General features: G+C 39.6%; 1 protein-coding gene across 2 annotated transcripts in view; it reads right to left on the bottom strand.

Annotated features, from left to right (window-relative positions):
• b4galnt4a (beta-1,4-N-acetyl-galactosaminyl transferase 4a) overlaps nucleotides 1-21885 on the bottom strand; it is a 143524-nt gene that overhangs the window by 2898 nt on the left and 118741 nt on the right. For both annotated transcript variants that reach the window (XM_075469518.1, XM_075469516.1), the window contains exons 8-19: nucleotides 18057-18135; nucleotides 7490-7556; nucleotides 5974-6138; nucleotides 5556-5665; nucleotides 4923-5023; nucleotides 4657-4730; nucleotides 2907-4434; nucleotides 2374-2753; nucleotides 2104-2257; nucleotides 1941-2013; nucleotides 1093-1246; nucleotides 738-864 (exon numbers count right to left, since the gene is read on the bottom strand). In XM_075469518.1, coding sequence (XP_075325633.1) covers nucleotides 738-864; nucleotides 1093-1246; nucleotides 1941-2013; nucleotides 2104-2257; nucleotides 2374-2753; nucleotides 2907-4434; nucleotides 4657-4730; nucleotides 4923-5023; nucleotides 5556-5665; nucleotides 5974-6138; nucleotides 7490-7556; nucleotides 18057-18135 — 3012 coding nt within the window. The remainder of the gene's footprint in view (nucleotides 1-737; nucleotides 865-1092; nucleotides 1247-1940; nucleotides 2014-2103; nucleotides 2258-2373; nucleotides 2754-2906; nucleotides 4435-4656; nucleotides 4731-4922; nucleotides 5024-5555; nucleotides 5666-5973; nucleotides 6139-7489; nucleotides 7557-18056; nucleotides 18136-21885) is intronic.

The following is a 21885-nucleotide window of genomic DNA, read 5'->3' as shown; positions in this document are numbered from 1 at the left end:
CAGAGAAACACTAGGTCAAACATTGCTACACTGCTGTTTTCTTGCTGTCAGATCTAAACTATTGTGTTTTCTAGGCAAATAGTTCAGAAGAAGGAAACCCCAAACAAAAATAGGCCCAAGCAGTTTTGAACAACAAGTTTTGGTAACTGAAAAAAGCACTTGAAACAGACCTTGCAGCTTTTCATTTCCTTTTTTACTTTTACTGACTATCCCACAGAGGAGACGTGGTTTTCCTACACACCCACTGACATAATAAAGTAATAATATTACATTGTGATATTTTGCCTATTTAAACTTTGAATGATTAAAACAGTCACAATTTTGGTGACTCAATTCTTTCTGCTGATCTTTACCACAATTTTCTGTTGAAGTTTCAAAAAGTTGGCGAGACAGAAAATGCATCACCAGTGCTTATTTCAGCAGCGCCTTCAGCAGGTCAGCAAAAAATGATCAGAAAATGACATTATAAAAGCACAACACAGACTGAGCAAAGAAGCATATTAATTAGGAGATTTAAATGATGTGACAGATTTGATCAAGGCCAAGCCATTTTTGAGACAACTGGAAAAAGGCACTGCCCATAGGTGCACTACCTCAAGTTTTGTAAATCTCATTAATTTTCATTATTTCTAGGTTTATGATGCTTAAATGCCTGTTGGGTAAAATAAAAAAATTAAGAAAAAAATGGAATAACTGTGATATATCATATCGTAAGGGTTATGTTGGTGTTGGGTTACCTATCAAGGAGCTCCCAGTCCTCTCCACCCCAACGGTCTTTGAATTCTTCTGTGTTCATTCCTCCAATCTTGTCGAAATCTGACTTATAGATTCCAAAAAGGCCAAAGCCATTTACCTCCCAGTAACCTAGGAGATAAAAAGATAGGAGTAAATGAATCCTACTGAAAGACAGTGAATCAGTAATGATTGCAAGAAAGTCGGATGCCTTCACAAGAAGGTTTCACTTCTGCAACATGGGAAAGAGTTTTTGTGATGAGTAAAACCAAACACTTAAAATGTGATTGTGTGTGAACAGATGTTTTCTGTGTTGCTGAATATTTAGGTGTTATTTGTGTTTATTTGCTACCATCTTACCATCAGGCTCCAGTGGTGAACTACCGCAACCAAGTCTCATGACAATGGGAGCAAAAGCGAGGCGTCCCTCCACGCAGTGTTTCCTGATGCTTTCCAAGATGTTGAGAGGGAAGTGGATGTGCAGATCACACAGAAACACAATACTGTGACTATCCTGTGGGAGGAAATCCAAACAAACATTGATTTACATGTTTAGTGCATCTAAATAATCTCAAAATTGCATATAATGTGATAGTATGTTTATGTGACTATAAGCTGATGTCCTTATGTGCATAATATGGGATTTTAGGATTGAATAGAGAGGAGAGGTCTGTGTTCAGCATCGGTGGATTGTCATAACTTCAAGAGCTTAGAGATAATTTAGACTGAGTGACAGCTCTGTCGTGCCACACTGACAACACTGACACTTAACTGACGGATCAACGTCTATCCAGATCTCCAGCCATTCCAAGCCCCCAGTGGGTTGGTGTTTATGTGCATGTGATGACTGTCAAAGAATGGTGTAGGGGCACATGCACAGAAATAACCTGTGATAGGAAGTGGATGTGACAGCTATGGCATACAGAAAACAGAGGATATGCAGCTATCTGTCTAAGCAATTCCCCATCATCCAAAGCTGGGCTCTGTGGGAGTGGGCCAAAGGAGGCAGAGGAGACTTGAAGATAAGGCAGCCCATGACAGACCAGCCCAGCAGTAATGGATCCATTATGTATGAGTGTTCTTTCTTTCTGTCTGTCTATCAGTCAGTAAAAGTTGCGTGGTCAGTATGAGTGTCTGACCTTCTGGAAGTGACTTTTCCCTGCCAGTTCACATATTGTTGTCTTCCCTCTGTGTTTTGTTTCTCTAACCTCAATGGTGTCCACTCCGATCTGCAGTCCTGCTGAGCGCTCAAAGTTCCCTTCTCTCCTTAGGTACTCGTATCTGTCCAAACAAATGTATACATAAAATCACATAAATCTTCTTACATTTCTTTCAAGTCATACTGCAATGCTGCGTGTAAGATGTACACACCTCGGCACACTGCTCTCTCGAAGAGCCTGCTCCACGTCCATGTCTTCACTCTCAAAGTCAACAATAATGATGCTAAAGTTGTTATCCTTTGTCTGCCGATGAAGATTTTCCATGTCAGAAATGAACTGCTGTACCCAGCGTGCCTGATTTTTCACTGAATGACAGTAAGAAAAGGGCACAATTAGGAATAAACACAAGTTTTTGGCAATTCCATACCAAATACATTGGAAATTCTGAATCTTCTCTGGGCAAGGGGTATTTTTGACTGACCTGGCACCACAAAGTGCACCATGACATCTCTCCTCCACTGCAGCATGACTGGCTGGCAGAGAAGAGGCTTAGCATAGGCAGTGCTCCATGGTGTAGCTCCTGGCCGGACTGAGGACCTGGTGGAAGAGGGTGGAGTCGGGGTGGTGAAGCTGGTTGTGGCTGCAGAGGGAGGTGATGCTGGCGGAGAGGACTGCGCAGAGTCTAAGTTCTCTAAACTTTCATCTCCTTGCCTGCCACGGTGGAGCAGCAAGTAAATGTATTCTGAGAGACGCACCACGCTGCGGCCTCTCTCCATTAGCTCCAGTTCCACCAGGTAACGGTTGCCTCTCGCTGAGTCGCGGCGCTTCTCAACATTGATGATCCGCAGCAGGGTGTAGATCCTGAGGCACACACAAAGAAAATCTTAAGAAAACAGAGACAGGCTGTACGTGCTCTGAAACACAATCATAAACTAAAGAGGAAGGCTAGAAATGTTCTCCATTTCTAAATCCATCCTTACAACTGGTTTTCTTTCTTTGCCCTTTAATGCTTACCCTCCATTGCGTTCATTGAGTTTCTCCATGTACTGCGCCAGCACGTCCACAACTTCACTCTCTGCCAGCTGAAGGTTGCCAGATACATTGCAGCGCAGATCATTCCAGTCAGAGCGCAGCAGCTCAAAGTCCATCGGATTAACTGAGAATGTTCTCTGCCAGTTGATACTCTCCTCTGCCCAGCCTGGCCGAACCTCAACCTCTTCATAGCTGTAGTCCGACATTTCACCCTCCTCTGGTTCTGGCTCCGGATCAGGGTCAGGGTCAGTATTAGAGCGGTTTGTATCTTGGTTGATGTCTGCAGGGTTGGGGTTTGGGCCTGGCTGTTGCTTGGACTCTGTAATCTCCGAGGTCCTGAGGTAAGAAGTGACCCGTAATTGACCTTGGATTGTGTTTTCGGTGGAGTTTAACCTTGGTGGTGTTACTGGGGGAGCAGGGGGATCTTGATGATAGGATGATGGGATCAGGGGGTCTCCTTTGCTCGGCATGTCAGCCATGACAGTAGTCCTTAAGTCATGGTGCTCACCTTTCCTCTTGCTTTTCTCTGGTTGTTTTGCCACAGTTGCTTTGTTGGCAGTTTCACTCTGCATGTTGAGGCTGTGATTGAGAGCCGATCCCTTACCTTCTTTTGTGGGAGAATTGGGCCAGAGCTGAGGGGCATTAACAAGGCGCCTAACCCCTGCTGCACCTCCTCCACCATGTCCTTTGGCTCCGAGGTTAACCAGCCTTGTGGTCTTTCCAGTTTGGTACAAAAAGACCCCTGGAAAAACCTCTCTAGGGTGGCGAGATGCCCTCTCCTCCCGCCTCTCACGACGCTGCTCCCTTTCTCTTGCTCTGTCTTTCGCAGGCCGGGGCCTGGTGATGTAGATTTTGTTCTCCTCCTTCTTCTCCTTCTTGTTTCCAGCCAGCTTATTCCTGATGTTACTGGGGTGGTTGCTATGGGCAGAGTTGCTGAGAATCTGCCTGGCTCGGCTGGCAAGGGCAGAGAGGGAGGACTTTTGGGGGAAAAGAATAGAAGACTTGGAAAGTTTATGTGGCGTTTCAATGCCTCTGTCTCCTCCCCCAACACCTGTCCCTTCATCTTTCTTGACAGGGTCCAAGTCTGCCTGACCAGCATGGATCCAGGACAAAGAGCGACCCCGAACCATAGTGTCAATATCAGGCTGAAAAGTCCTTGGTTGATCCTCCTCAAACCCCCCCCTAACATCCTGTCTCATATACCCCTTGGCATTGTCTCGTCCCCAATCTCTCTCCAGAACACTACCCATCTGTCTATCCCTGTGTGGAAACTGTCTCCTTTCTCTGTGGTCTATGAAACTGTTGACTGCTCCCTCTTCTTCTTCATTAGGGTCGTCCTCTTCTTCCTTCACTTCCCTGGCAGCTGGTGTGGGCCTTGTCTTTGAGTGCTGATGGGAGGGGTTTGAAGTATGGCTGGTCTGATTTGGATGAAAGGACCGTTTGGACGACTGTGTGCCAACAATCTCTGCCTCATCCTCTATGTCTACTACCTCCTCCTCCTCAAGGAAATCTGGTAGTGCGACATGAAAAAGATTCAAAGCACGCAAACATGCGTATATATATATATTACAGTATTCATATGTATATATTTATATAGTAACATTTATATCTATATACATACATATATATATATATATATATATATATATATATATATATAGATATATATATATATATATAAATATATATATATATATATATATATATGTGTGTGTGTTTGCTTGTTAGCTACCATCTGGGTTGGGGAAAAAGAACGGTCTGTCATCTTCTTCCTCATCCATCTTCATATATTTGTAGAAACCAAACCTGGCAGACAAAACAAGAGGCAAAAACACACATGGCCAACAGAAGATTAACATTTTTGTTAGAGAAAAGTCATGTGAATCATCACCGTCATGTAAACACTTCTTCTACATAACCAATGTATTTGCTCCAATATAAGAGACAGAGACAAATATTCATTTTGTTTCTGTAAGAGATAAAAGCAAATGTCCTTACTTTTCCAAATAGATAGGGGACTCTCTGTAGAAACACTTGTTCTCTCGCTCCATGTGGGTGAGACGAGTGAAGTCATTTGGGTAGACAAAAGATAGGTAGACCTGAAGAATAGTTACATGTCAGCCAGAATTGCAACATACCCCTGAAAAGCATACTAGTTTTATATAAGAAACACATGTAGGAGGAGTTCATTTCCCTTTAAGATTAAAACCATTATTTAGTTCAAATCTGCCATTCCATATAATTCTTGCTTTTTTAAAGATGATTCCTATTGTATCTAAACCAGATGCACTGTGTAGTTCATAGCTCTTTTCTAATTCATGAAACATTGTCGTGGCTGCTGCAGTAACATGTGTTGCCCCACAGGGGGGAGCAGCGCTCAACATCTGCCCCCATTCCCCTTTTTGTGTTGACATACAGAGACAAGTTCTCTTTGACTTAGATCTTCTATTCCTCTGTTTTCTGACCACTTTATCTGAATTTTGCATTGATCTATAATGAACTGTTTGTAACAGGTTAAAGGGACCATGAATTGCATAGTTTGCTGATGATCCCATGGATCTAACTTATGCAAGAGCTGGCAATTCATAAAGAAATTGGTGCAGATATGTATATCACTCTTCTGCAACTTACAAACTGCAGCCCCTGGTATCTGGCGATGGGAAAATCTTTGACTACGTAGGTTGGAGAGTAGAGACAGGCGGGAAGAACGTTTTCCAGGCGAGAGGGGTCAATCATAGGGGCTGAGGTGAGAGACAGAGAAAAAGGTCATTTGACAGCGTGGAAAAGATGTGCATCGAATTCAGTTTTAACCACACTAAACGGTAAGAAACACACGACACGATTAGAAAAATGTCAGAAAATTTGAGGAAAACACACAGACACATAAAATGGAATACAGTGGACTTAATGAATGTCTGACTAAAGCAAACATGGACAGCTGCAGAGACAGTGAACCAGACCAATCAGGCAGTTAGGAAAAAATGAGCCAGAAAATCAGAATGAAGAAAAATATGGAAAAAAAATGCAAATTTATGACTGGCAGATTTACTGCTGTAGAAAGTGTCCCTGGGATCTGGCTTCAGCATATCGGCTCCGTGCAGCATGACGGTGCCTCCCTCCGGACCCTGAGGCTGGGACTCCTCTGAGAGATGGATGTGACTGGCCAAGGTCTGAGGGATGTGGTCTACACTGTTCATTTTCAGACTGGACTCATCTAAAAAAAAAAAAGAGGAAATAGGGGGAAATGTTTGAGATAGTGTGGAAGGAGATGAGAGGAACATTCATTATTAATTGTTTTTTTTATACTGTTAACATGGGCAAAAATGAATGTTCACTGCTGTGGAAATTATATTTATGTCTCAAAAATCAGAAATCTTTACCATTAATGACGGAGTGAAAAAAAAGAGAGGTAGAGGAGAAGAGTTACAAAAGCAGATGAGAGTAAACAAAAATAGGACAAAGAAGAGTCATTATCACACCAATTGATAGCAGGGGAGGAGGGCAAAATATGTCAGGAGCAAAGCCTGATGGGAGAAATGTTTTGTAACAGGGTGGTCAGCATTATTTCCATCCTGCAGAAAGTGGAATGTGCATATTCATTAAGTATGTTTGTGTGCATACAATACATAAAGCTAGCAGCCCTTATTTCCACTACACACAAGCCATGTGAAGTCAAACTATCAACGTCTCTAAGATCCTCATAACAAGTGTGGAGACAAACAAAACAATTGAAATATTGTCTTGAGTGCATGGAGAAAATTAGTGGGGCAGAGGGTGTGACTCCTAAAGGGAGGAGGAGAGATGGATGGATGGTGTAAGGAGAGAAATGATGAGATGGTAATGCCAGAATCCAGCAGGTGACCTCATTTACTGCGTGAGGCCTCATTCTTCTCTGTCATAGCTTGTCATAAACAAGATGGCAGGATTTGGCATAGATCCACGCAACATTACTGCTTGCTCAAGATGACAACTCCACACATCATTTTCTGAGCAGCTGACATTTTCCCTGTTACTGATATACTGAATCCTTGTGACACATTACTATTCTTGGAGCTACAGAGGTTAAGCATCTACTCTGGAGCCACTGCTGTCATATTTTCTACGGATGACACATATAATGAAAAACAGAACTACTATTAAATTCAGTCCTCTCCTTTGCCCCACATGATGAGGACGTGATTGGCTTTTGACAGTGAAATTTACAGCCATCTTATGGCAACCTGAATAAAATAGTCTAAAATGTCACCTTTAATCCTACATCCAGACCTAAACAATCAACTGTAAACTCAAGGCAACACAGAAGCATATACTGGTACAAAAAATAATAATTCTGTAGAATTAAACAAATCATTATCATCTCAGACAAATAAAGTTGCTTTTTATTGCTTTTAATTTCTTCTTCTGCTGGGGAACTTTTTTATATTCAAAGTGTATCTTAGCTACAAATATATATTTTTTTTTTTTAAAGTCCCATCAAAAATAGGTCATTAACTGAATTAATTTCTTTGACAATGTGACAAAAAAGCTTATTGAGTAATACATAGGCAAGAATTAATAGCTCATACCTGTGTACAGGGAGATGAAGGCTGAGTCTATCACTTCGTATTTCAGACCAGGGAGGAATGGACGCCACTGTGTTGGAGCAGAGGGCGAGAGAACAGGGACTGAGTGAAAAGAGAAAACTAAATGCCCACACGTGAAAAGTAAAAGCTGAACAGGAATCATTCATCACAGTTTGCTGGCTAAACTGTGACATTGTGTTATTGATCTGAGCAACATCACAGGATCGATCTGATGCTGGGTTTTTGTATAAACACACTTATCCTGAGAGAACAGAGGAAACAGAATGGAACACAGGCAGTAAGGAATGTGATACCACAAAGGGGTTAGGAAGGAAGTAAATGAGGAAAAAAAAAAAAAACTGGGACAACAAGCTGTGAGCAAAGTAAAAGTATTCCTGTGTGAACAAGACAACGAAGAGTAGGTGGGAAATAGAAGAAAGGACTAATGACCTGCAAACATACAAGCACTGAGAGAAAAAGAGTGAGATAAAGAGGCAGGCTACAATTATTTTAAACAGATTTCACAATTACCTCGTCACTTCTAGTTACCCAAGATATAATCATAGGAGACAGATCATTTTCTAGCCCTCGATTTGAGAATACAAATATAAACACCCTCCTCAAGTCTATGCAAATGCATCCACATGTGTATGCACAACAAACACACACACATGCCTTTTTAGATTCTGAGGCATCTTATAAATGTCGTACCAACTCGTGACAAGCAACGACTGGTTGTTTTCTACTGCATTCATAGTGCATGGCTGTGGTTCACACCCATGTTGATGCACTGGTACAGAGGTACACATACTGCACCCACAGAAGAGCACAAACATAAGAGCAACAAACAAGGACAAAGCGTAACGTCATGCTGAGTAGCAGCAGGGAGCAGCTCAGCAGGCCACTGAAGACTTTGAGCCACTGGGCCATTATTTCAGGGTGATTGTCTTCAAGGGCGAGCTGACACAATCTAAGTCAAGGAACTAAAAGTTCAGACTATTTATGAGTTGCAAAAGGTTTTCTTACACTCAACTGGAAAGACAACAATGAAAACAGTGTAGTGCCACTCTAAAGCAATATGTTGTTTTTACACAACCTCTGTGGTGGCACAAGCAAAAGCAGCTAAAGGGACATCCTTTTCACATAAAACACAAGTGCTTTTGCCTCGTGTGGCAAAAGCACTTGTCACACGAGCATTGCATGATCATTTTTAAGTCACAAGAAAAAGCTTTAGGGGACGGTTTTTATGAATTCCGATAAAATCTCAGATTTTAAGGGGATTTTTAATGGGATAAGCCACAGTGGTCATTTCATTCAAGATTTTTAATTGTCATTGTTTCTGGAACATAACCAAATTTCAATGGACTTTTTTGTGTACATAGTAGACAAGGTCCATATTCTAGCTTTTTTCTGAAGTGATGCTTTGGTTGATGTAAGCCTCTGACAGTTGAATCTTTAATTTGTGGTTAATTTGTGGAGTGTATTTAAGCCATATGTGGGCATGTACAACAGATATATTTGCTAAGTTTATTTGTTTAAAGGCTCCGAGGGGCACTGCTGATGAGAACAAGGAATGTTGAAAGAACAGTTTCTATGGAAATTTGTCTCGTTCTTTGTCCGTTGTACATTGTCTGGCTTCATATCAGATCATGAAGTAAAGGTGGGAGTGGGGACTTCATAATTGAACATACAGATTTATTCATTTACTTTTTGTAAGTGTGTTAATAGAGGCTGCACGGGGGTGTGCTGATTAACACCATCGCCTATAAAGCAAGAGGGTTCCTGGTTTGAATCCTGGCTGGCGCCTTTCTGTCTGGAATTTGCATGTTCTCTTTGTGTATGTGTGGGTTCTCTCCGGGTACTCTGGCTTCCTCCCTTCCATGTCAGGTTGACTGTTGACTCCAAATGAGCGCTAGGAGTGAATGTGAGTGTGGATGGTCATTTGTCTCTATGTGGCTCTGTGATGGACTGGTGGCTTTAATAGCCGCGGTGTCCAACTGAAAAAGTTAAGTTTCAAATGTGACTTCCGCACATGTCTTAGTAATAAAACATATGTCTAAGGTAAAGAGAGAGAGATGAGCCACTTCATGGTTGATACATCTGAGGAGTTGTTGTTTTTTGCTCATTAGTCGTTCTACAGAGGTAAGAAGATCAAAATATTGAGCTGTGAACATTTGTGCCAGCTAGCGGTGGTTTGCACTAGTTTGGTAGTTTGAAAGGTTTGGACTATTTCAACCTATGTAGTACAGTAGTGAAGATTCTGTTGAAATTTCAAACAGCCCCCCAGAATGGGAGATTTACTCTATAATTATGCACTATACAGTGAAGGAGTAGTTTGATGCCCATTGGATCCCCTTGCATCCCTTTATTAAGTTATTTTCTTAATATGATGCAAAGGAGGTAATGACATGATTAAATTTGACCTTTTCATGTTTATGTAAGAATTGCTTGAGATTTTAGAACCAGTATGTTAAATAGGAAGTAAACACACAGAATTTTCCTGGATAATCAAATGTTTTTCAGCTCTCACCAGTGTCCACTTGCTCTGTTCATAACAGTGTTAAACGGTTGGCTTTCTAGAAATAATCACTTTCTTTCACTGTCTTCTAACCCAGATATGGCTTGCTTTATTCAGCGTGATGAAATCCATTGAAAAAGGTATAAACATACAACAAATACACTCCTGCCTTTATTCATTGAGCCTATATTTACACAGGGGAATTTAGAATAATAGTCAATTTTCATTTCTTTGAGAGAATTTGTGCGATAATGAAATCCCTCCAATAAAACCATCATATGAGACTGTGACATATGACTTGTGACTCTACTTCCATCCTAATGCATCCTAATAATGAAAGTGTCAACATAAAAGCCTAATTTTGAACAAAAAGGAACAGTTAGAAATAGTATTTAAAAACCTAACAAGTAACATGACTGGCTAAATTTATTAGGATGAAACATTTGCTAAAATGATTATGCATATCTTCTTTTTCAGAAATAATATTGAATGTTTGTTAGAGATTAAATATATATTTGAGACTAGTCTTGATTATTAAGCTTGGAGCTGTGCATCATTAACAAAGTACATAAGCAGTAAAGTGTTGATTGATTAAAAGATCCAGTGATGTTTTTGGTCTTTTCATGGTATGTTTAGACAAAGAAAAAAAAAATCAAAATAGAATGAATAAGATAAACACTTTAAATATATGCAGCATATTGTCAAGATCTGGGTTCTTGGTGTTTTCTGTGTTGGCTCAGTCTTTGTTTCACCTTGGTTCTGTTTCTCGGTATTCAGTTGTGTTTAATTTCTCCTTGTGTATTCTTTCTGTTAGATTCATTTTCAAGTTAGTGTGCTCTCCCTCGCCCCCTGTGTTCTGCCATCTCTCTCTCTCCTCAGTCCATCTCCTGCCCTCTGCTCTGTTCACTCTTACCTGCAACCTGTATATATGTCTGTGGAGGGGGCGTGGCGCATCAGCTGCAGGAGAGAGGTGTGGAGAGCTCAGGGGAGCAGCACCAGGTGAGTGATTAGCACACCAGCATCCACTTGTCTAATCACTCTCCTTTATAAACAGTAGCGTGCTGGAGCCAGGAGGAGGAAGAGCAGGAGAGAAAGCCTGGGAAGGAGGCCGTGCAGGAGAAATACAGAAGAGTTGTATAGAACCAATAAAAGCATTGACAACCGTCAAAGAGTCTCAGTCCTAACTTACCGCTGAAAGAACCCGCAGTGGCACTGAAAACGCCACAATGTCTTTCTAGTTCCACCACTCCTCGCCGGATGCCTTGTCTTACTCATCTGAAATCCTCGTCTGTATTCCTTGTCATCCTCGTCTTATAAGTCTTATACGTCTTATATGTCTGTATTCTTTGTGTTACTCGTCTGTATTTCCCGTCCTATGCCCCTGGTCCATGGTTTTCTTCTTCAGTCCTGTTCTGCAAGTATTCAGTCTGGTTTTGTTATTTTCTTAGTTTTATGTTCAGTTTAGTTTTTCAGTTTTCCAGCTTTGCTACGCTTTTTTTTAATATTTAAAATAAACCGTTTAACTTCACTTTTGGCTCTCGTCCGTGTCTGCACCTGGGTCCTCCCTTACCACACAATGACACATATTATGAATATAATATCTATGCAGACAGAAACTGATGTGAGTTGTCTACATTTATTGTCAAAGCCAACCATTTTGTGACTTCTGTGAGATACTCAGTGTACTAATTTAGTCATGTGGATAGAGAAGAAATAGGAACAGCATGACTGAGGTAGGTGGAAAAAATAATACCCCTCATATACAAATACACAGTTGCCAGACAACAGTTCAGTCTTAGCAACAGTGACTTCATTGGAAATGACACGTTCCTAACCAAGAATTATGCCTTGATGTTGTGGTGCAAAGAAGGCAAAGTGACAGCTAACAAGCTAATGAGGGAGAGAATTAATTATCTTTGAATGTCTCTCTTTGATTCACTGTCGCGTTTAGGGGCTCAGATTAAAGTGTCAATTTTTATATTACTGTCCACAGTACATGGTAACAAAGTAAATGGCAACAACCAATAACTGTCTCCTCTCCAATACAATGTCATGTTAAGTGTTGTTTTGTGAGAAGAAAATCATGTGAGATGATAAGCAATGGCAAGAAAGAAAAATCTCTTTTTATAGGATGAGAAACAAAGTGTGGATTTCAACACTTGAAGTAATGGAAAATCTATAGTGTTCAGCTCAAGTATGGTGCTGCACACTGACAGGTGCTAGGCAGCAGAGCGTCAAGGAAATGTGCTGTGATCCTGACAGCCTTAATACCTGAACTTTTGTGTTTTCTTGGAGCACAAAAGACTGTTGTTTTTGATACTTTGCCAATACTATTGTAGAATGTTCTTACAAGTGAATTTGAGAGTGAAGTAAAGGCCAAAACACCACCAAACTGATAGGACTAACCAAAAACTACGGCATGGAAACAAAGGCATACAGAATAATTATGCTTTCTTTTTTTCAATTTACAACAGAACTAAACATTTGCATGCTCGAGGATGAATGCCACACTCAATTTCTAGTCACTGACATGAAAACAGTGGGTTGTTTTTCATGTCATGTCTTGCCTTGCCTGGGGATGAAAGAACAATATTCAGAGATGAGGAGGTGGATACAGAGATGGGGTGTTTGATTTTCGATGTTGAATTATACATTAACCAAAGTGTCTCAGACCAGACATTTCAGAAAGACAAATTAGCCCAATAGCTTTAGCAATTACTAGAATGTCACAGTCATCGTATTAAAAGCGATGCGCTGAGAGCTGTGGGGAAAAAATGGTTTGTCACACTATTTTTACTATTTTTACTACTTATACTAAGTAAATTCAAATCAACCTTTTCAGTATCCACATGACAGAATACATGTAGTCTGCGATCACATGAAAAAGCTCATGACCAGGGAGGGCATAAAAAAAACAAGTTGTAAAAAAAATCAAGTGGTATACCAAACCTTAAAAACTCTGGAGATCTCCACAATAGTGGTAAAACAAGGAGCTGCCAAGAAAATAATGGATCTCAGGGTTCTTTCCAACTAGAAATATGGCACATGGAAGAAATACCACATCCTACAGGCTATTAAAAATGTATTCATAATGTAAAAGTAATTTCCTATGGTATTTGAACCTTGCTATGCGAAATGACTCGGCATGAAAAGAAAAAGGAAAGTTACGCATGAAAGTTTAAATGACATAGTGAATATATTTGATAAAGCACCTTCCTTTTTAATGCTGACGTGTTATGTCGTGTGTGCGGTTGTGCTCTTTGGGATGTGTCCACTCAAATCTGCACGATGACCAGAGCAAACATGGCATAAGCAGGATACAAAATTAGCCCTGTTAACGGCTTTAAATTCCTGTGGGCTGCTAGTAAATGCCTCTCTGATGGTTTTAAAAAGGACAAACATTACCAAGCATAATAATTAGTTTGACAATTTGATTTTTCTTATTGTGACAAGATTTCAAAAGCTACATCTTACGCTACATGGTTATAAAGAGGGAGAATTGAGACGATCAATCGGACATTCTTTTACTTGTATTGTACAGAATATAGATGTGTCAGTAGTTAATGCTGATGCTCTTGGATTTATCATAGATTCACATACATGTAACTTGATGTGCCAGATGGTTTGTAGCACAGAGTCCTCTAAGGAATCATATGCAGAAACTGTTTGGGAGAGAGCTGGCACAGAAAATTCTTCGTGGGTGATCGGGTGAACCATCTGTACATCACCACCTGATACCAGCAGAGCCAGGTGGAAAATCAAACTCTTGCTGGTGCCAGTCGGTAGAGGAGCAAAAACATATTTTCAACAGGAAAAAGCTTTCAGTGTCATTCTTCGCTCTTCTTGCGAAATACTCCCCACTAATATAATATCTAAATCTAATATACAGTGTGCGATAGGGACCTGGGAGTTGGCTCATTCACCAATCCTCCTATTTTCTAACATAATTTTGTGGCTCTTTTTTAGTGGAGGAACTTCTTAATGTCATTTCAGATGTAGCAATTTCAGATGTAGTTTTTAAGGTTGGAGGGCTTGTTGAACTTTATTCAATCTTATTACACAGCCTGCTGTTTACATATGCTACGCTGAAGACTACAGAGCATCATACAAACTATGACTTTGGTCGGGACCCATAGACAGTACACATGTTCCATGAGTGATGCTAAGTGTGCAAAGCCAACTTTTAATGGTAATTCAATAAAAGCAGAGTAAAGTCAAATATATAGAGAACAATTTCCTCCCATCCTACTTTTAGGAACTCCTGTCAACCTGCATCACAAAAAATATGACTGGATGCTTCTAATACAAGACGGTACATTCTAACAGGACTCCATTTAAGAATAAAACATGCATGTCTTGACAATTTAATGAATCACCAACAACGCTGCATTGATGAGGACAGCTACACAGTTTTCCAAGCTGTCAGATACCAGACACCATCGACACTTTTGGCTGAAAATCGCAATTTCACGTCAATACATGATCTGTAACTTCGGTAGCACGGCAGCTTGACTGACACAAAGGGCAGCGTCACATATGTCAGACTTATCTAACCATCTATGTTTCCACAGCAACAACAGAGAACTCTCCACAGATGCAACTGCCTACTGATATGCTTAAGATGCTCAGGTATCAACAAATAAAAAAATATTTTCTTAAAACGTGCCAGATCTTGGGCTGATCAATCGACCGACTGTATAATCAGCCTACCTCCATATAGCAAAATCCAGGCAAACATCATTAGCAGGCAAAAGCAAAAAATGTATAGTTTACAAACTAAATTTAATAGAAAAGGATCTTTTACTAATTCATCTCTGAAGCAGGATACACACAATGTACTTAAACAGCTGGCTCCACGATCCTTGGACCAGTGCTGATTTATACTCAGAAGGAAAAGTTTGTAGCAGATGCTGAGTGGTGTGTGTGAGCGCATACATGTGTACTTATGTCTCTGTAAATATACCCAGGAGTGTTTGGAGAGTGTGTACAGACATAGGCGTGTGTATCAATTGGTCGGCAGTTTGAGACTTGGCCTGGCAGGAGTGCTAAAAAGGGGCCATTAAAAACCTGCATTTAAATCCCAAACCCCTGCCTGTCCATAAACTTGCCATTGCTAATTAAAGCGTGACTTTCTTCTCCTCTTTCTTTCCCTCCGTCATCCTCTCAATCATACTGTTTAATGGCCAGCACTTTCCTTCATTTCGTCAGGTGCTATCAATAGATGTTTTCCATTAGGCTTGTGTAAAAGGTCCCATGTTTCACTGACAAAGATCCAGATGGTAATTAAGAAAGTTAATGAAACCACTCTCACAAAATAATCTATCATGTCAAGCAGCCACTCTAAAAAGAGTTTATTTGAAGTTAATTGAGGAAAAACATTGAGGAAGGTGACTAAAGATTCAATCAAAGCGCAGGTTTGGTAATGCGTTCACTCATCCTAACAGCTAAACAATCTCCTCATTCACTGGCCTGCTGTTCGTGAACACAATGTAGTTGTCTCCATATCCTCAAGGTGAGCAAAAGACGTATTCTAAAATAGTTTCTTCCTGCCTCTAATGCCATTTATGTTCCACCTACCAGCCATGCTCCCTAACTCCTTAATGCAATAAAAAAGAAAAGAGCTAATACAGAAAGAACAATAAATGACCTATCTTGTTCTCTGGCCAAAGCTCTCAGTATGTGCTTGTGTACTATTTGACATTTACTCCCTCTCATTTATTCAAAGAAAGCACTGATAAACAAACATATTCCCCAAGGAAGAGGCTACCTTTAACTATAATCACAGCTTCACGTAGAATATACAGGAAAGAGCTATGAATCTCCACTATCTGCTCTTTAACAAATGAGTGCCTGAGTGTCTGTGGATTTGTGTGAGCCCTGGGCTTATGTTGTTGTAGGCTGGTCATGGCAAATCTGCTATGTTGGTCAAGGTGTGAAATGTATTCTGCTGTTAAATCACACACAGTGGCCTTACTGAGACAGTGGTTTAACACACATAAACACATTCCTGCACATAATCTTGATCTGCTGTATGACTTTCATAAGCTACATTGAATTGTTCCTACATGGACAAACCATGAGACAAACCACCACCAAGGCCTTGGGACTTGTTGGCCCTGGGGGGAAAGAAGAATGGAAGAATAAATACCACAAGGAAGACACATCTTGTCTTGCATATATTCTTTTCATAGTCTCAAAAAGTTTTTTACTCTTTCTTAGCTCAATTTAATATTTGATCTTAGATGAAGCCATTAAGACCTCATTAAAAGGCTCATAAAGAAGGGTGAATAATGGATGTATAATCATCCTGTGGTGTGGAATTTAACATTAAAGGATGCTATTGTTGTTTACAGTTCACTGTTCATGTAAATAAAAACTGTTTTGTTTAAAAATTGCTACAAGAAGAACAGAATATGAGAAAGAAAATAATGCTATAATAATAGTACTATAAGAGAGAAGGACTAAAATGGTTTTAAAACAGTCAGTGTTCTTGGTTGCTACAGATATTAGGTTTGTAATATCTAAAAAGACATAATGCCAAACGATACCAGTGATGACAATGTAATGGCAGGACCCTCAGGCCATCATCCACCTTCTGACTGCAGAGGTTTGGCTGATGCTCAAAAACACTTAGACCATATGAATTCCAGTTATGCCTAAGTTGCTTGACTTTGGCTAGGATGTAGAATTATTGATGGCCTTATGAAAAGATCTGATAGAGCTGCTTGGAAGAGACATACCAGGAAAATTTATTTCAGGTACTGTACCAGAAAACCCCCATTGCTAGAGTTGGCTCTAATCATGGCGAGATGCCTCGTGATTGTTCAACTGCTCGACTAGTATCACGATCTAAGCCCGAAGCTTTAGTGAGAACAGAAGGACAGTTTCCAAGGACCCATTAAGTTCTCTGATCATCAGGCAAGATACTTCAATGACTTCAAAAGGAGTAAATCTATTGGTAGGTGACATTAGTTCTACTCCTTCACTCTACAGAACAAAGATGTCTCTTAGGGGATCTTAGTTTTAAGGAAGCTGAATCAGTTGCTAAATCTATCATTTTCACAGAATTGTATTTGCAAATATTATCTAACAATGTGATTATCACATGCACAGCTGCCTAAAATTGTTTTTTTTTCATATGCTGATGCCACCTCGCCATAACCAGATTCTGGTTTAAAAAGATATTACAGAAAAACAATATAAATAGAGGGAAGTGGCCAAATACACTTATAGAGACAGAATGAGAACAAATAAAAGACACATTTCTACATGAAAAAAAAGGCAAACCCAACAGTACTGCTGCTGCTGATGGTCATCGTGATGATGATAACCTAAGGCTTGCTAAGAAATTAATTCCATACACACACTACTTTTTCCACAATGTGCCCACCCACTCAGAGCACAGGCTCACACGAGGCGTGTGGGCTCTTGTTTGAAACTTCATCTTGAAATTAAGCCCCACTCATTTCTGAGCCTTGCCTGAGGTGCAGAACACCACCAGAGAGAGAAAATGGTGCAGAGGAGAGTTGGTGCGAATGGGAGGAGAAATAAAAAGAGAAGTAGAGAACAATGACACAAAGAGGAAATTGATGAAAAGTACAAAGAGAGAGAATAAGGCGGAGGGAAAGGCTGAAGACAGAAGAAGGAATGAAAAAATACTTTAAATGAATCTGTGCTCTCCATCTTTTGGCAGGTAAGCAGGCAGCAACAAGCTGGGGAGTCACTGCATACAGTTGTGACCCAATAAGTCAGCTAATTAAGGGAAGAAAATGCTAAATATTTTACAGAGAAGGAGGGAAAGGAGAACTTTCACTTGAAACGTTTCCCTCCATCTCTCTACAACACAGTGACCACTGTCAGTGTCAATCACAAAGCACAAAGGTAAAACTAAATGTTAGAAAACAGGGAAAGACCTTCTCGAGACATATGAAGCCATTCTATTCACTGAGAGCTAGAGAGTTGAAGCAAACTAAATAACTGAGGAATAAAAAATAGTCACATATATGAAAAATAGTTGAAGTGAGGCCCACTTGTTTGGATGGGTAAACTTACCCCAACCTCCACGTGATCTGAGCCCTTGTCATCCTGCTTGTGAAGGATCTCAAAGTAGTATCTCCGGGATGAGATCAGGCTAAAGTGAAAACAGAGAGTTGCTGTTAGATTTGTCTCCTAGCCATGCAGCAAATTCTCAAAGTCTGTTTTTTAAATGCAGTGCAAATTCTCTTTAGAGATTAGACAGAAGTTCTTTAACTATGCTTTTGCCATCTTGAAGTTCTCCCCATCTGGACTTCTGAAAGAAGCCTCTCTGGGATACTCTTTTAATCAATTATAATGTTTCTGGCCTGTTGCTAATAAACCTAATTAGTTGTTTATCAGGTCTTTTTTAGGCATTACATGTTTTCCAGCCCGGTTTTTCTTCTTACTTTTTTAAACATCTTGCTCGCTTTATATTTAAAATGAGCATATAGTCATTGTCAGGCAAGAAACCTTTTAACACCATATTTCAACATTTATTTTCATAAACCAGCTCTGTTGGTCATCTTTTACACCTGTTTGTGGTTCCATGGGTAACAATCCAGTAAAAAAGTATGAAAAAAAGTGCTTGATACTTAATCTTATTTCATTGGATTCTTAAACTGTATGCAAATCCTAAAATTTCCACCCCACCTCCACCTTGAAACTACCTAACTAACTAAACTAGTAAAAATTGGTTCCATTTTCATTCACCCCACCAGCAGGGAGCCATATGGAGCCACACTTTTTGGTAGAGGCTTCGTTCAATCACAAAATAACACAACAGTAGTATTAAACAACTTGCTATCCAAGAGCTGCAATGCCTTCTTAAAGATTTGCTCATTTTCATAAGTAAAAAATTTTATTTACACAAGAAACATAAAATCTATAAATGATACTATCATGAGGCCTGACACAAGTAAAAACGGAATAGAGTATCGGCAAATCACGAGAAAAACTGCTTGACCGCAGTTTTGTCTGGTGTTTGCGCATGTTGTCATAGGCATTACTGTCTTAACTGGCCTTGTGGTAGCACTTAATCTTTTATCACTAGACTCTGTCAACAACTTTGGCAAATGAAAGCTAAGATTAAATACACACATAGTTACAACAAACATAGTAACCTGAAAGTTGATGATAAAGTGATGCTAAGCACAGACTGTCGCGTGAACTGTTAAAATCAGTATGTTATATAAAATACAGATATGATATAAAAACTTTCACAATACAGTTGTCTTTTACTTTTAGATTTATTTACATTGACTGAGAACATTGATGGGTTTTTTTACATACTGGGTTTCTGACAACAGCAAGGAAATGTTTAAAAAAAAAATTATACTGTTGCTGCTTTAAATATTTAATATGCTGTATTTGCAAAATTGTCAATTAAACATTATATGTAAATATATATGTTGCACATTTCTATTTACAGCCTATTTCTATTTGTGGTCCTTTCACCCCCGGGCTTTTCTCAGAGATCAACATTTATGACATCATAATGGCTGTTACTGTGTGAGAACAGACCTACAACTGTGTGTGTCTCTGCATCACAAAAAACTAAAATAAGTTGAATTTATAGAGGCTGCACAGGCAAATAGTTTCATATTATACAAACTAGTCATAAAAGCACGCGTTAAGCATAAACAGGGTTATCTGCTTAGAATATAACTCTGAGCCACACGCAAGATAGTGGCAAGATGACAGTGAGCAGCAATGTTAAAAGCCTCAGGTCCTGAATAAAACACTCCTTGAGACACCATGAAGAAGAAAATCGATGCTCCACATAAATCAACATTTTCCACTCATCCAAGCTGCAGTAATTCTGTGGAACTCTGGTTAGACTGAGTAAAGGGCTGATTTAAAGTTTTACCATGTATCTTATTCCCCATACAAAAAAAAAATGCACAGACAGCGACGATGCTTTACTCTTGTATAAAAACACATCTGGGATAATAGGCCAGCATCAGCTACAGAATGAGAAATGTAACACAACATTAACTCTCAAAATCTACACATATAAAATACAGTCATAATCATATGCTCATGCTTCCGCGCGCACATTATGTGGTTGTGCGTGTGCGATAAACATCCCCTGCTCTCCCGTTGTTTGTGAGAGCATGTGTCATTTATGCACAGACAATCTGCATTTAAGGATAAAGTCAAACTTTAACCGGGGAAATGAGAAAACAATTCCTGCAAATGTGATCCTGCAAATTCTATTTGCCTGGAAATTATGAAAAATATGAGAAGGTTTTCTGAGTTAAAAAAAATATCCGAGTAGTTAATCAAAAATTAGGTTGATTTCATTTTTGGACACATACTTAGGGAATAAATCTTTGCACGTAAATGGTTGGTCTTTAAAGATGAAAAGTATCACGGAAAGAAGCATTTTGCCATGTATGTGTGTATCTTCATTCCTGATGTGGCTGGCTGAGTTGAAAGGGAAGGACAAAGGCTGAAGGGGAATGGTCACGTGTTGCCCTAGGCGTAAACGTCGCTGCATCATCCGGCTGCCCAGCATTCTGTAACCAATAAATCATTGCAGGTGCAGGGGAGCGATGACTGCTTGCTAAGGTCACTCTCTCATGAATAGGGAATATTTCTCTGTGTAGCTGCTGAAATGGCACTCAACAAACTTAAGTGCCACTTTTAGCCCATGGCTCCACATTTACCCTCACTTAAATGATTCAAACATTACACCATTCCTAACCCGGGACTTTGTGCTGTGCCATGTTTAACAAACAGACAGACAGAACTATGTTAATCTGAAATTACAGCTAATATGAGGAATACATAGGAAGACAGTAATTAGAATGTTGTCTATTGATGAATATGTACCTCATGAACGTTTTTAACGTTCAAATGTTACATCTTTCTCTCTTTTCAGGCAATTGTTTGAGAGCTGAGAGGAGGCGGTCTGCCACCAAACTATCCTTGAGTGACGCTGAATAGACATGACTACATCAAATGAATATGGATCTTAGCATTGCAGAGTTTTGTATGTACACATAACTTACATTGCACCCTCAACATCTCCATCTCCATCTTTTCACCCTCTTTCAGCCACTCTCAGAGAAGCCAAAATATAAACGACATGCTCACAGAGCCTGAACTTCAGTGACACATTGACTGCTCAAACAATACAACCCAGATTATTCTTTATAAGATACCACAAGAGACCCTACACATACAAACGCAAACCTGTAATCTTCACACTCAAAGGATTTCAGTAATGTGAAGAGATCGAGATAAAAGAAAAGATACATATCTCACGGAGGACCAGAGATGGATTACAGAAAGAGGACGGATCAGTATATTCTATTCATATCATTTTTATTTGCATCTTTACATTTTCTCTTGTTTCGTCTACAATTTGCTGGGAAAGAAAACTGACATGCTTTGAAAAAAAAAGATGAAAGATCTGATTCAAATGAAAGAATTAAAAGATAAATCTATATGACAAAGATATCTAAAATGTTAAAAATGATTATGTTAAATTAACAGAAAGATAAATGGAAAAGGAATACAAACTAACAATCTAGGCAGGTCATAGGTGTTTCTCACTGTCATGAACCTGAATGTGTGTGTGCGTGCGTGTGTGTGTGTGTGTGTGTGTGTGTGTGTGTGTGTGTGTGTGTGTGTAAGACTAATAGTCACACAAAACTTGATGGATGATGAGGCAGGCTCTAGTTGAAAGCGATTAAGAGACAGAGAGACAAGCGGAAGAAAGATGAAGGGGGAGTGATAAATTGTAAATGAACACCAGAAACAGAGGGAATTATAAATTCTTTCTTGTACAAAAAACACATTACAGGGAATAAAACTGAGATGTGTTTTTTTAACAGAACTTTATGCAAGAAGAGTAGAA

This window comes from Odontesthes bonariensis, chromosome 7, assembly GCF_027942865.1.
Source record: "Odontesthes bonariensis isolate fOdoBon6 chromosome 7, fOdoBon6.hap1, whole genome shotgun sequence".
NCBI classification, from domain to species: Eukaryota; Metazoa; Chordata; class Actinopteri; order Atheriniformes; family Atherinopsidae; genus Odontesthes; species Odontesthes bonariensis.
Note: the sequence above shows the minus strand (reverse complement) of the source record. Positions and strands in the feature narration are given on the sequence as shown.